This window comes from Podarcis melisellensis (assembly GCF_964234715.1).
Source record: "Podarcis melisellensis genome assembly, chromosome: 12".
NCBI classification, from domain to species: Eukaryota; Metazoa; Chordata; class Lepidosauria; order Squamata; family Lacertidae; genus Podarcis; species Podarcis melisellensis.
Window position 1 is genome coordinate 53,596,463 of NC_138544.1, and position 14,630 is coordinate 53,611,092.

At 47.7% G+C, this 14,630-nt stretch overlaps 1 protein-coding gene across 8 annotated transcripts in view; it reads left to right on the plus strand.

Annotated features, from left to right (window-relative positions):
- The window catches only part of ADCYAP1R1 (ADCYAP receptor type I), a 146,129-nt gene that overhangs the window by 71,521 nt on the left and 59,978 nt on the right, over positions 1-14,630 (plus strand). For all 8 annotated transcript variants that reach the window (XM_081882484.1, XM_081882486.1, XM_081882489.1 and 5 more), the window contains exon 4: positions 2,862-2,969. In XM_081882484.1, coding sequence (XP_081738610.1) covers positions 2,862-2,969 — 108 coding nt within the window. The remainder of the gene's footprint in view (positions 1-2,861; positions 2,970-14,630) is intronic.

Sequence of the window (14,630 nt, forward strand, 5' to 3'; positions counted from 1 at the left end):
CAACTGCATTTTTAATTGGGTTTCAAATACCTAAGTAAAAACTGTGCAAGGCCCATGATTCAGTTCAGGGCCTGGATCCATGTCAGATCAGGGCCATTCCGTTGCACCAGACTGGAGGGGATAGATGGACATTCACAGTCCCTAGTGGAAATTTTCAGCATATTGTCAATAATAATAATAATAATAATAATAATAATAATAATAATAATAATATTCCCCAGTCACTCTAGGCGGCTTCCAATGGAACATCAAAATACAATAACCTATTAAACATTAAAAGCTTCCCTAAACAGGGATGCCTTCCGATGTCTTCTAAAAATCTGGTAGTTGTTTTCCTCTTTGACATCTGGTGGGAGGGCGTTCCCCAGGGCAGGTGCCACTACCGAGAAGGCCCTCTGCCTGGTTACCTGTAACTTGGCTTCTCGCAGGGAGGAAACCACCAGAAGGCCCTTGGTGCAGGACCTCAGTGTCCGGGCAGAACGATGGGGGTGGAGAAGCTCCTTCAGGTATACTGGACCAAGGCGGTTTAGGGCTTTAACGGTCAGCACCAACACTTTGAATTGTGCTCAGAAACGCACTGGATCTCAGGGATCCAGGATCGGCTGCAGCTAAGAACATCAACTTGTGGCCTCTTGTGGTTTACATCAACTGGTATTCAGAAGCATTGCTGTCTGTGGAGGCAGAGCGTAGCCATAAAGGCTAGTCCCCTTCGATAGCCCTTTCCTCCATGAATTTCTCTAATCCTCTTTTAAAGTCACCTACCTGTAGGTTGGTGGCCCTCACTTCTTCCATAGTTCTAAGCTTTAATTATGTGCTGCGTGAAGGACTTCCTTCTACGTGTACTAACAGCGACCTGACTGTGTCCTGACAGTCAAGTGTCTTGCTGCTAGGAAACCCGGGTTTCTCAGTACTGCTGCCCACGAGGTTGCCTGCCTGCATCTAATTCACTTGCCGGTAGCTCATGTTAATCCATCCCTATCATCTGAATGCTGGAGGGGATGCTCAGAACAGACTTCCCACCTCCACATGGAGCAGTTGTGACATTTGGGATTCGATTGTAAATGTGAGATGGCGAACCAGATGGTCCCAACACAGCCTGTGTAACTCTTATTTCTGTTTTCACTGGCTCCTTCATAAATACCTGATATGGTTGCAGCCATATCAACAATAGCTGGAAGCTGGGGAAAAACCCCTGGTTTTTTCGACTGCAAATTGGTATGGGCACATTGGGTGGCTGACTCTCATTGAAAGATTAATGCACGATACCCAGAAAGCGAGGGGCTAAACAACATCTAATCAATTTGACATGGTACAGTTTCCATTCCTGACGTTCCTAAATGCTTCTCCCGAGGGTTTGTGACCTCCCATGACCCATCCTGAGCTTTGGAGAAGCTATATAGCTGTTTTACTCATTGCTTCCCTGATTTCCGCGCTTGATACGTCTTTCCAGATATATGGAAATAATATACTGTAATCACAGCACGTGAGAGACCTGCACTTGTTTGTTTTATTGTTGTTGTTCTTTATTGTAATGTGATTTCCAAATTCAGCAAACAAACCGTCCATCATTCCTAGTAGCCTTGGGTTTTGCCAGTAGAGAAAGGGCAGTGAAATAATGGTAAAAAACAGAGGTGGGGAAGAACCGCAGCTCCAGTGGCTGAATTTGGCCCTTCAAGCCCTCTTTATGTGGCCCTTGGGACTCTCCCTAGGCAGCACACCATTCCCAGCCACACATCCTCCTCCTTGAGCATTTTAGCCTGGATGGAATGTGTCCTTGAACTATGATAATTCCTCTTGTTTCCCTGGGTGAAGGACAGAGAGGAGTTTGTGAATGTGTATAGAAACTAGCTTGCTGTACAAAGGTGGGGTCTACATTCATTGCTCTGACCACTTCTGCCTCTTCCATTATTTGTAAGCAGCCCTGGAAGTTTGTCCTTGGGCTGAGAATGACCGCTCCCCGCTTAAAACGGGGGGGGCGCCCTTTGCGTGGACGCGTGCAGCCCCTAGATCTGGAGCGGCTCCAACAGCATAGGCTTGGCTATGCCTTCCCTCAGGTGGGATACCTGGAGGTCTCCTTCTACCTCAGTCAGTTGTCCAATCCCACCTGGGGGAAGCGTTGCCAAGGAGACCAGGCCAGGTAGGGGAGGGATTACCTGCCCAGACAATAGAGGGAGGATCTTACCTGGGAATCCTCACTTGGCTCCAGAGCTTCTCCCACCCTACCCACCCTCAGTTAATGTCTTATTTTGCAGGTTAACTTTTCTTCACAGGTATGCGGGCGCTGCTACGTCAAGGTCGCTGTTAAAGGGCCGGAAAGGAATTTCCCTGCATTGGCAGGTTTCGCCTTTCCCGTAGCAAAACGTCACAACTTTGGCGGTATCAGGCCTTGGGCGGAATCCTTTTGTCTCTTTGTGGCGGTGATACCAGGGTTCCCCGTTAAAGGGGTTTTCTGAAGGGAGGCTTTGACCGTACGCCGAAAGGTCGTCATTGCTCTCCCCTGCGGCAGCGGCTCTATATCTCTGCTTGAACATATGTTCTCCAGAGCCGGCCCATCCCCCCCACACACACTGGATAACCCTGATGCTCCCTAGGTCCCCGGCTGGGGACTGGGGAGGGAGAACGCCCAATGCCTGAGCCAAGGTCTACCCACATTTGAAATTTAATAAAGTTGTGGCCAATTTAATCCCATAGCACGTTGCCTTGAGTCGTTATTCCACATGACGGGGGGACCACGCGGGATCTGGGGACTCCACCTGTCCACACAATGGTTCTTCACCTCTGACATATATGGAGAGCAAATGGGGCGGCTTGACTCAGCCTGCAATGCTTTTAATCACTTGACCTTTTCCCCCCTTTCACAGGATGCCCAGGGATGTGGGATAACATTACCTGTTGGAAGCCTGCCTTTGTGGGTGAGGTCGTCTTCGTCAAATGCCCGGCACTCTTCACAATGGTCAACTTCGATGATGGTAATGTTGCCTGAATCTTCATTGTTCTTGTGCCGTAGATTTGCCTTACCTTTCCTGCCCCGACCTGGCCACAGTGATCCATGCGACGATCACCTCCAGGCTTGACTACTGTAATTCGCTCTGTACGGGGCTGCCCTTGAAGCTGTCCCAGAAGCTCCAGCGGGTGCAGAATGCTGCAGCGAGGCTCCTCACGGGGTCTCTGCCATGGGAGCATATTCACCCAGTGCTTTTCAAGCTACACTGGCTCCCGGTGGAGTACAGGGTCAGATTTAAGGTGCTGGTTTTGACCTTTAAAGCCCTTCACAGCCTAGGACCCTCGTACCTACAGGACCGCCTCTCCCGGTATGCCCCACGGAGAGCCTCAAGGTCCATAAATAGCAACACCCTAGTGTTCCCGGGCCTTAAGGAAGTTAGATTAGCCTCAACCAGAGCCAGGGCCTTTTCAACTCCGACTCCGGCCTGGTGGAACACTCTGCCTCATGAGACCAGGGCCCTGCAGGATCTGATTTCTTTCTGCAGGGCCTGTAAGACAGAGTTGTTCCACCTGGCCTTTGGCTTGAAGCCAATTTGATTCCCTCCCCTCTTTCTTTTTTTCTTTTCCTTTCTCCTCCTGCAATGAGGTTTCAATATTTTAATGTTGTATTTTAATTTTGTTTTTAAGTTGTATTCATTCAATTTGTTTTTATTATTACTTGTTAGCCATCTTGAGCCCTGCCTTGGCTGGGGAGGGCGGGGTATAAATAAAAATTATTATTATTATTATTATTATTATTATTATTATTATTATTATTATTAAATGAGAGCTTTGCTCCTTGTATGGTGGCCTGGAATGCTCAAACCAAGCAAGACGCAACTGCGCACAGGCAATAACACATCTGTCAGGGACTGGGCAGTGGAGGAATGGTGGAGGCCGCCTCCCCAGCCTGACCCTTCCAGAGAAGAAGAAGACAGTTCAGAATCACAACAGGGGTTTGAGGGAGGTCACAGCTGAGAGGCAGAAGAGGGGGAAAGCTGGGAAATAATGGGAGAGCTGGAAAAACACTCGGCTGTTACATTGTCATTAGAAAGCATTCCAGACCCTCCATCTCCCAGAACCCAGTGAGCCTTGAAAGTAGGAGAGCAAAGAGCTCAAAGACAGAGGGCATGTAGCAGCATCCGTAGAAGTGACGAATGAGGAAGTGGGAGAGACGGGGGTGGAGAGTCACTCAGGACAACCCCATTATCCAAGAGGCTGAGTTCTATCGCCTCTCTCTGTGAAGATTGAAATAAAAAAAACTTGTCCTTGTCTTTATACTTTCCTGAGCAATCGGCCGGGAGCTGCTGACAGCATCCTGACATTACCTGAAACACTAAGACAAGGGTTCTCAAACAGTTGTTGTTGGACTACAACTCCCATTATCCCTGACCACTGGTCCTGCTGGCTAGGGATGATGGGAGTTGTAGTCCAGCAACAGCTGGGGACCCAAGTTTGAGAAACACTGCACTAAGACCTAGGATTAATCCAAGGCCAGTATTCACAGAACGTGTCCTGGGAAATGGCCATAGCTCAGGGGTAGAGCTTTTGATTTGCCCACAGAAGGTCTTGAATTCATTGCCGGGATCTCCAGGTAGAACTGGGGAAGACTCTTCCTGAAACCCTGGAGAATCACTTCCAGTCTGTGTAGACAACACTAAGATAGATGGAGCAATGGTCTGACTCAGTATAAAGCAGGTTCCTTTGTTCCTGATCAGGAGCTTACCAGAACATGGACCACTGTGATACTTCTGGCCATCCGTCATGGATGCTTTAGTTGAGATTCCTGTGTTGCAAGTGGTTGGATTAGATGACCCTTGAAGTCCCTTCCAACTACAATTCTATGATACTTTTGCTGGTGGTGGTGGTGGGATTACAAAGCTATGGTACTACTAACCTGACTGTATGCTTGTGAAACGTGGACCACTTATAAACGCCATCTCCAACTCCTCGAAAAATTCCATCAACTGTGTCTCCAAAAAATAGTACACATCACTTGGGAAGACAGGCAAACTAATACCAGTGTACTGGAAGAAGCAAAGATCACCAGCAATGATTCTTCAACATCTACTTTGTTGGACTGGTCATGTTGTGCGGATGTCTGATTGTCGTCTTCCAAAGCAACTACTCTATTCCAAACTTACAAATGGAAAGCATAATGCTGGTGGTCAACAAAAGAGGTTTAAAGACTGTCTCAAGGCAAATCTAAAAAAATGTAGTATAAACACTGACAACTGGGAAACACTGGCGTGAGAGTGCTCCAATTGTAGAACAGCCTTCACCAAAGGTGTCATGGGCTTTGAAGACGCTCGAACTCAGGATGCAAGGGAGAAACATGCTAAGAGGAAGGCACACTTGGCAAATCCACACCGTGATCAACCTCTGCCCGGGAACCAATGTTCCCACTGTGGAAGGACATGTGGATCCAGAATTGGCCTCCACAGTCACTTACGGACTCATTGTTAAAACCGTGTTTATGGAAGACAATCTTACTCAGCTACGTGGGATCGCCAAAGAAGAAGAAACCACCCCATCAGCTGCTTCATGGATGTGCTTATGTATAGCATTTATACCCCACCCTTCAGCCAAAAATGGGTCTCAGAGTGGCTTGCAGAAATCAATATTACGACAGTCCCTGCCCTTTGGCTGTTCATTCACACCAGGCCGAAATTCAGTTTTGGAAGGACAAGGCCAGAATCAATGGCCTCTTTTTTTCCTTTTCTTTGATGAGGGCAAATCATGAAAGAAAGTAATATTTTCTATCCCGACCGACAGCTGGTGAGGTGGGACTGATCCACAGATACAATCACCAACATGTGTTACATTTTTTTCTTATCAGTTCCTCCCTGATAACCAACAGCAGGCCTGGAGTCTCCATGGCAACGGCTGGGATCTTTTGAAAGCGATGAGCAGGCTTGTTACCCATGAGGCCGGCGGCTCCGGTAACATCAATCAAAACCTTGGAATGAAAAAGAAGCAAAATATATAGAAACTAGTCCAAGGAACAAGAGGAACTTGACACAGAAGAAGAATTTGGTCCAGAACTAAGGCACCACATTATTTAGTGGCTTTGTCTATTTTTAAAACCAGGGGTGGCTAACCTGTGGCCATCCAACTTTGGCTGAACTACAATTCCCATAAGTCCCAGCTAGAGCATGGAACATGATGAGGGATGATGGGAGTTGTGTGTTATGGACTGGTTGGACACAGAGGAATGGTGGGAAGAATTAGCTGGGGAACCCCCAAGGGGAGAAGACTCAGAGTCCAGGGACTGGGGGTGGGACAACAGTGAGTGATCAGAGGGAGAAGACTGGGAATAGAAGGCATCAGAAGCTGACTGTGCTGGTCCCGAGGGTCAACTGTATGGCAAGGTCTGAGTCCAGTCCAAGGTAAAGGGTCTGGTATGGAGGCTGTCTATCAAAGGTGAGGTGGGGTCCAAGGCAGGGAGTCGGGCAAGGTCAGGAACTCTGGCAGAAGAGCAGGACAGGGTACAGGCAGGAACAGACTACCAACAATGTTGCTTCCACAACCTGGGACTAGGGCTGACTGGGTTTTATCTGCCCCAAGGCATAGGGCGGCCCCGGTCCACAGGTGACTCGCCTCTCCTGGCCTGGAGGCAAGCACTCCTCCTGCGGGAACTTAGTTCCCTCCGCCTCTCTGCCCTGAGCCTCTGCAGCTCAGGAGAGGCTGGAGGGTTACCGGACCCAGAGGCAACCTCAGCTTCCCCTGACGGGGCTGAGAGTGGAGCACCTGCAGGCAATGGGTCCTCCATCACCTCAGGGGCCAGAGCAGACTCAGCTGGTGCCTGTACCTGAGGATCCAGCACAGGTGAGGACCCTTCAGGCTCAGGCCCCAGCCCTGGCTCAGCTGGTTCTGGAGGCGGGGACTCTTGTGCAGGCTGGGATTCTTCAGGTTCAGCCTCTGAGTCCGAATCCCAGGCCATCACACTGATGAGGTAATGGGGCTTAGTGAGCAGGGAGAGTCTGTGGCAGAGAGAAGTCCAACATCAGAAACAGAAACAGGATAGTGGGAGGCGAGGCCAAGAGGCAGAGATGAGTCAGGCTGATGAGGAAGCATGGATGTCTCCCCCTCCTGCTGCGACAAGCTCCCCTCCTCCCTGGTCTCCCAGAACCAGGAGAGGCATGAAGAGGGCGGAGGAGAAGTCAACTTCACATAGGCATAGTCTCAGATTGCTTGGGGGGAAACCCTGAAGAGGAGGAGACACAGGTAAATCTGGGAAGGTGGGGACCTTTAGTCTCTGCAACTGCTTCATGGGAGCAAGACCTGACAAAGATGAGTTGCTGTGCTCATTAGGGCTGACGCTCCTTTGTGGATCCTGTTTGTTAATAAAGAGAAACTCACTCGGTGTGATTTTCTGCTGCTCATTGTAGTCCAGGAATGTCTTGGGGCCCACAAGTCGGCCAGCTCTGTTGAAAACAGCAGCAGCAGCAACCACCCATATTGGCCATCTTCCTAGAACATTCCATTTGAGGTTCAGACGTTCCAAACCCAATGAAATATTGCTGTGTGTGACCTTCAGGCCTATCTATTTTCAGGGAAGTCGTTCTTCTCTCCCTCCCACCCCTTGAGAGTTAAGAAAGATTTGCGAAAACAAGTTCTTCTTGTCAAAAAGGGATGAAGGCACATCTGTAGCTCATGACACAGGACTTGTCACCAGAATAATTCACTGTCACTGGTTCCTTTTAACAGGAGATGGCAGTCCCTGGCTCTCACTCTCTCTGTCTTGAGCAAGCCTGACAGTACCCTGGCATCCTTATCCTCATTAAAACTGCTTCGGGAGGGGTCTTTCAGAGCATGAGACATCTTGGGAGAGAGAAGGCTTAACCCTTTCTTTGCTCTCCACTTCTCCACTCCAAGTTGCTCCCCAAGGCCTCACAGTTGAGTAGTTTCAAACATTTACGTGTGGCGCCTTTGCAGAGGCGGTTTTAGGGTCATTCAACCATGGCAGTGCCCATGGGCACCGTACTGCAGGGGGCGCCACAACAATGCTTTGTAATGGAGCGCGAGAGGCGGGTGGCACTGAATTTTAGCATCACACAGGACACCACTGAAATTTGAGAGCCCAAAATCCACCGCAGGCCATTGCTTTCCTTCACACCAACACCTCCTCAGTCTGATATTCGGGGCAAGACAGAGCAAGCGGGGAAATTACTCTTGTAGTAATAGCACAGGGCACAGAAAGTTATCTTCTATTGAGTCGAGCCATTGGTCCAACTGGCTCAGTAGTGTCTAGTCTGATTGGCAGAAACTCTACAAGGTTTCAGGCAGGAGTTGGCGACGCTGGGTTTCGAACCTCAGACCTTTGGCAGGCAAAGCTGAATCTTCAGGACTGAGCTATGTTCCCTTGCCATGTAAGAACACAGAATGCTCTGCTGGGTTTCAGATGTGCTTTGCGTCACCTCGGAAGCACAGCATAAGAGGGACCTGCTCTAGTCCAGTCCTCCTTCCAAGGATGGAACTTGGAGAGGAGCCTGGGAACCAATCCAGTGGTTGGGTTTATTTTTATTTATACCCAGCCTTTCCCCCTGATGGTTCTCAAGACGGGTTGAAGTTCAGTTGAACTTCCTCTGAAGTTCAGCAGTACATGAAAGGGCTACAGCTCTCCCAAGCTCTGAGCTGGGGAAGAGGATAGAGAATTGTCCCCACTATCATGTTGGGCTTCCGAGGCACTCAGATCACCTCCAGAGTAGAAGACGACCCAGAGGATGTTCCCCTGGCTTTCTCCCCCAGTTCCTAGAATCATAGAATCATAGAGTTGGAAGAGACCCCAAGGGCCATCGAGTCCAACCCCCTGCCAAGCAGGAAACACCATCAGAGCACTCCTGACATATGGTTGTCAAGCCTCTTCTTAAAGACCTCCAAAGAAGGAGACTCCACCACACTCCTTGGCAGCAAATTCCACTGTCGAACAGCTCTTACTGTCAGGAAGTTCTTCCTAATGTTTAGGTGGAATCTTCTTTCTTGTAGTTTGGAACCATTGCTCCGTGTCTGCTTCTCTGGAGCAGCAGAAAACAACCTTTCTCCCTCCTCTATGTGACATCCTTTTACATATTTGAACATGGCTATCATATCACCCCTTAACCTCCTCTTCTCCAGGCTAAACATGCCCAGCTCCCTTAGCCATTCCTCATAAGGCATCGTTTCCAGGCCTTTGACCATTTTGGTTGCCCTCCTCTGGACACGTTCCAGTTTGTCAGTGTCCTTCTTGAACTGTGGTGCCCAGAACTGGACACAGTACTCCAGGTGAGGTCTGACCAGAGCAGAATACAGTGGCACTATTACTTCCCTTGATCTAGATGCTATACTCCTATTGATGCAGCCCAGTTCCAAGTTAAGGAGGACAGCTAGGGGTGATCGCGCTTGGTGGAGGTGGTAGGGATGCTTGCTATGGATGTAGCCAGTGTGGTGCAGTGGTTAGGAGCAATGGACTCGTAATCTGGTGAACTGGGTTCGCTTCCCCGCTCCTCCACATGCAGCTGCTGGGTGACCTTGGGCCAGTCACACTTCTCTGAAGTCTCTCAGCCCCACTCACCTCACAGAGTGTTTGTTGTGGGGGAGGAAGGGAAAGGAGAATGTTAGCCGCTTTGAGACTCCTTCGGGTAGTAATAAAGTGGAATATCAAATCCAAACTCTTCTTCTCCTCCTCCTCCTTCCTGTGTTTGATGCTTTCATTTGTTGAAAGCTGCCCAGAGTGGCTGGGACCACCCAGTCAGATGGGCAGCATATAAATTATTATTACATTGTCATTATGGTGGGCACCTTTGTGCACCTTTGATTCACAAAATCAAGCGTTGGAAGGGACCCAGGGGTCATCTAGTCCAACCCCCTGAAATGCAGGAATCATGGCTAAGTCATATGATAATTATGTGTTTTTAAAAGAAAGATTATTATATTTATATCCCACTTTTTGTCCCAGGAGCTTGGTGTCAATGGTTCTCCTCCTTCCCTTTTTATCCTCTCAACAACCTTGCGAGGTAGATTCAGCTAAGAGACAGTGACTGGCCCAAGGCCACTCAATGAGCTCCATGGCCAAGTGGGGAGATTTGAACCCTGTCTCACAGGACCCGACCCAAAACTTTAAACCCCTACACTTCCATTGCCCATCTGTATCTGATAGTTGTCACTTGATGGTGCTTGACCCCCAGCTGAGGATTTTCTCTCTTATTCACTGGTATCTTGGGTAAAGTGGAGGTTCTGATCCTTGACTGTAACTGCTTTGCATGGTGTGGGGTATTGTGGATGAATAACGTGGCCTCCAGGTGTGATCTTCTGTAAGCCGCATGAGAGACGTGAGTTGGTTGTTCGAAGCTGCGAAGTCAGCATGCGGTGCGCAACTGCCCGGCAATTACGTCTACCAAGAGACTTCAGGCAATTGGTATTGACGTTGATGGTCAATGAAGAGCTGGGTGAATCCAATTAAATGTCCAGAGGCTTAATGTATCAACCCAAATCAGGCTGATGGAGAAATACTAAAAGCTCCAGATGCATAAGCAGCATCTTTCGGAGCACTTCCCTTCTCCGGGAACCGAAATCTGAGTGACGTGGAGGAACAGACCAATGCATTGTTACCTGAGTAGCGTATTGGCCCCAATATAAGCTGCACTCCACCACCACCACCCCAATTCCAACCATGAAAAGTTAAAGTGAGGCTTAAATTTCCGAACTTACAAAAATTGGCTTTTACGATAACACTGCTGAAACAGACATAAGGACCCAAAAAATGTTTTATTGCCGATTTGTGAGCTTGAGACTGTTGTGCAATCAATTCTAATGTCATTCATCACTTTCCCTGTATTTTACAGTGCAGTGTTGATTTTTTATTTGCATTTACGGTGCTATGAACAGGTGTTTAACCCATTTGCGGGTCCTCTCTAGTACCCATAAGATTTTCTTCTACATTTGCCATTTACGGGTGTGAGTGCCTGCAGAATTTTAAGGAAGCAGCTTATATTCGGGTATTGTCTCTCCCCCTCCCCCTTTGAATTTTAAAGGTGCAGCTTATTTGCGGGTGCGTCTTATATTTGGGCCAATATGGTAGAAGGGGAATGAACATGACTGAGACATAGAGATTCATTCACTTGGGGGTTTTCAAACTTCCTTCTTTCAGGGTATTCTTTCCACAGTCACCTGTCTCCCAAGGAGTCCTACCACTAGTGGCATAGCAAAGTCAGGTGGTACCCGGTGCGGAAAATTTCTTGTCACCCCCCCCCCGCCACACACACATTGAAATCTAGTTGGACTCTCAAGAGACTGCGATCTACTCACAGTATAAAAAGACTGGCTGTGATCGACCCATTGTCATTGCAAGGAGGAAGGCTTTTTTTTAGGGTTGTAGGGTTTGTGTCCTGAGTGGAGAGAGCTTCTGCTTCTCTCCTTTCCTCCACCCTATACTTGTTTGCTCTCCTGCCTCCTTCCCATCCCTTCCCTGCCTGCATGACTCCTCCATGAACACACAAGACGTAACCGGCTGTACTTTTGAATAAATAAGGTATACTAATCATTGTATCAAAGCAGAGACATCACCTTGCCGACAAAGGTCCATATAGTTCAAGCTATGGTTTTCCCAGTAGTGATGTATGGAAGTGAGAGCTGGACCGTAAAGAAGGCTGATCGCCAAAGAATGGATGCTTTTGAATTCTGGTGCTGGAGGAGACTCTTGAGAGTCCCATGGACTGCAAGAAGATCAAACTTATCCATTCTGAAGGAAATCAGCCCTGAGTGCTCACTGGAAGGACAGATCCTGAAGCTGAGGCTCCAATAGAGTTGAGTCCCTGGAAACGACCCTTATGTTGGGAAAGATGGAGGGCACAAGGAGAAGGGGATGACAGAGGATGAGATGATTGGACAGTGTTCTTGAAGCTACCAGCATGAGTTTGACCAAACTGCGGGAGGCAGTGGAAGACAGGAGTGCCTGGCATGCTCTGGTCCATGGGGTCACGAAGAGTCAGACATGACTAAACGACTAAACAACAACAATTCATTGTATCAAATTGTAGATGACAACGGAAGTCTCATAAAGTTCAACGAAAAAAGCAGAAGACCCAGTGGATCAGTTCATTCCACATGAAGGGTTGTTACAGTTCCACAGAATCCTTACACAGAGTTTAAGACAAAGATTTTCGGAATATTAGCCTTGTTTCACCAACCTAGGCTACATCTGTAGAACAGACTCATATGTAATATTGCAGGTTAGTGGATCTTATAGCATAGCAGAGCCTGTTCTACAGATGAAGACTTCATGTGGATTATTGAACTCTTCGAACAGACAGGTGGAATAGATACTTTTACATGTACGGACCTTATGCATGAGCTGACTAGAGAATGAACTCATCCACTGGGTCTTCTGCTTTTTTCATTGAACTTTACGAGACTTCCTTTGTAATCTACAATTTGATGCAATGAATAGCATACCTTATTTATTCAAAAGTACAGCCGGTTATGTCTTGTGTGTTCATTGAGTATGTTTCACATAAACATAGGTTTGTTGTTGTTGTTTTGCATGACTCCTCCAGCAGCCCAGGATCGCGTGGCTATCAAAATGAAGTGGCGAAAAGCGGTGAAACTAACCCCACTTCCCCCAATGGCAGTAGGTGGGAGTCATGGGCGTGCGGCCAAATGCCACCCTCCTCAGAGATTACACCGGGGTGGTCCGCACCCACCTTGCTCTGCTCCTGCCTACCACACACTGAAGAGAACATAGGCAGCAGCCTTAAACCGAGAGATTTGGTCCACCTATCTCTCCACTCACCAGGGTTTTAGGAAGGAAGCCATATTCCATCTCCTATGTGGGGGTGCCGGGGACTGAACCCTTGCCGTCGAGCTACAGTCTTTCTGGGGTGATGTTCTAGACAAGCCTTCGCCAACCTAGTGCCCCCCCCCCAATGTTTTTGAACTACAACTCCCATCAGCTGGGACCTCTCTGCTGAACCTACCTCACAGAACTGTTATAAATAAATAAAAATGTGCGAGGGAAAGGATCGTGTATCACACCTTCAGCAGGTAAATGGAATGAAATGGAATTTTAGCTGTAAGCTCCCTTTGAGTCTCCATCAGGGGAAAAGGCTAATAATAATAATAATAATAATAATAATAATAATAATAATGGAAACTGTGACAATGATCAGGAACATACCAGAGAATAAATTCTATTGAACTCAATGGGATTTACTTCTGAGTAAAATTAATTAGGATTGCAGTCTAAAGCTGTAGAGTCTTTACCCAGTTACCTGGGAGTAAGCTCCATTGAATACAGCTTACTCTGTATTCTGAGTATATATGTAAAGGCTTTCAATGTAAGGCTCCATTTACAATACAGTCGTATCTTGGTTCTCAAATGAAATCCATTCCAGAAGTCTGTTCAGCTTCCGGAAACATTCGGAAACCAAGGTGTGGCTTCTGATTGGCTGCAGAACCCTCTTGCACTCAATTGGAAGCCACGTCAGATGTCCGGGTTCCAAAGTACGTTTGCAAAGCGGAACACTCACTTTCGGGTTTGCGGCGTTCGGGAGCCAAAACGTGCGAGTACCAAGGCGTTCGACAACCAAGGTACGACTGTAAAAGAATAAATATTTCCCTTCAAAATTATAGGAAGGGCTCATAGCTGTCAAAATTTTCCTTTTTTTGAGGGGAATTCCCTTTTTCCTAATAGGATTCCTCGCAAGAAGAGGGGAAAGTTGACAGCTATGGAAGGGCTTCATATTGCAGCTTCACTTTTTCTTCCAGTTGGTGCAGATATTTATTTTTAAGGAGAAACAAGACTCCATTTATGCACCTACAGACACAACACACACACACACACACACACATTTTCAATTGTTCAGTGAAAAGTGGAGGGGAGGAAAAAGGAAAAGCCGGACATTCCAGGATCAAATCAGAAACCACGATGGCTTCTGTAATTCCGGGGCTGTCTCTGGAAAATTGGGACACTTGAAGGGGACACATTTGGCCTCTGTGCTTGAAGCTTCCCTATCTCTGTTCTGGAAAATGTGGAGAATTGCCTGGTGGTCTCCATCGTTCGGTATCCTATGCAGACTTGCAAACAAGGCCAGAAACATCCTCTGCTTTAGATGCATGTTGCTGGAGAAGTTGCAGTATGGAGGGCGAGCTGTCTACAGGAAAGGTGACTCACCGTTGCTAATATTTTCACTAAGGAGAAGCAAATAAAACCGAGTGCTTTTGGAGCAGCATGTAAGAACCGCTGCCTTACGGCTGAGCCAACAAAGTTTTTTAAAAAATTAATCGTGATTTGGAGGTGAAAATGAATGAGGATCTGAATCTACTTCGAGTGGAAGAGTACTGTGTGGGGTTGGGAATTCAGGGCACCTTGAAGTCCGGACCAAACACTGGCTATTTACCAGCTCCCTGCAACACAAGACATATAATCAGAAAATCTGAAAAGTCCACAGGGCCATCTAGCGGCCGAATAAAGCACAACAAAGAAATATGTTCATCATTAGCATCTTGTGTGGTGCAATGCAGTTTCAATGGGATTGCGCTCCCTTTAAAGTCTCTCATGATGAAAGCTGGGCCTATTCCATATGCCACCGCCACCTCATCTGTCTCCCGTTACATGCTCACATCCAGAGAACACAATCCAGATGTGAATTTGGGGGGTAGGGAATGGTTGC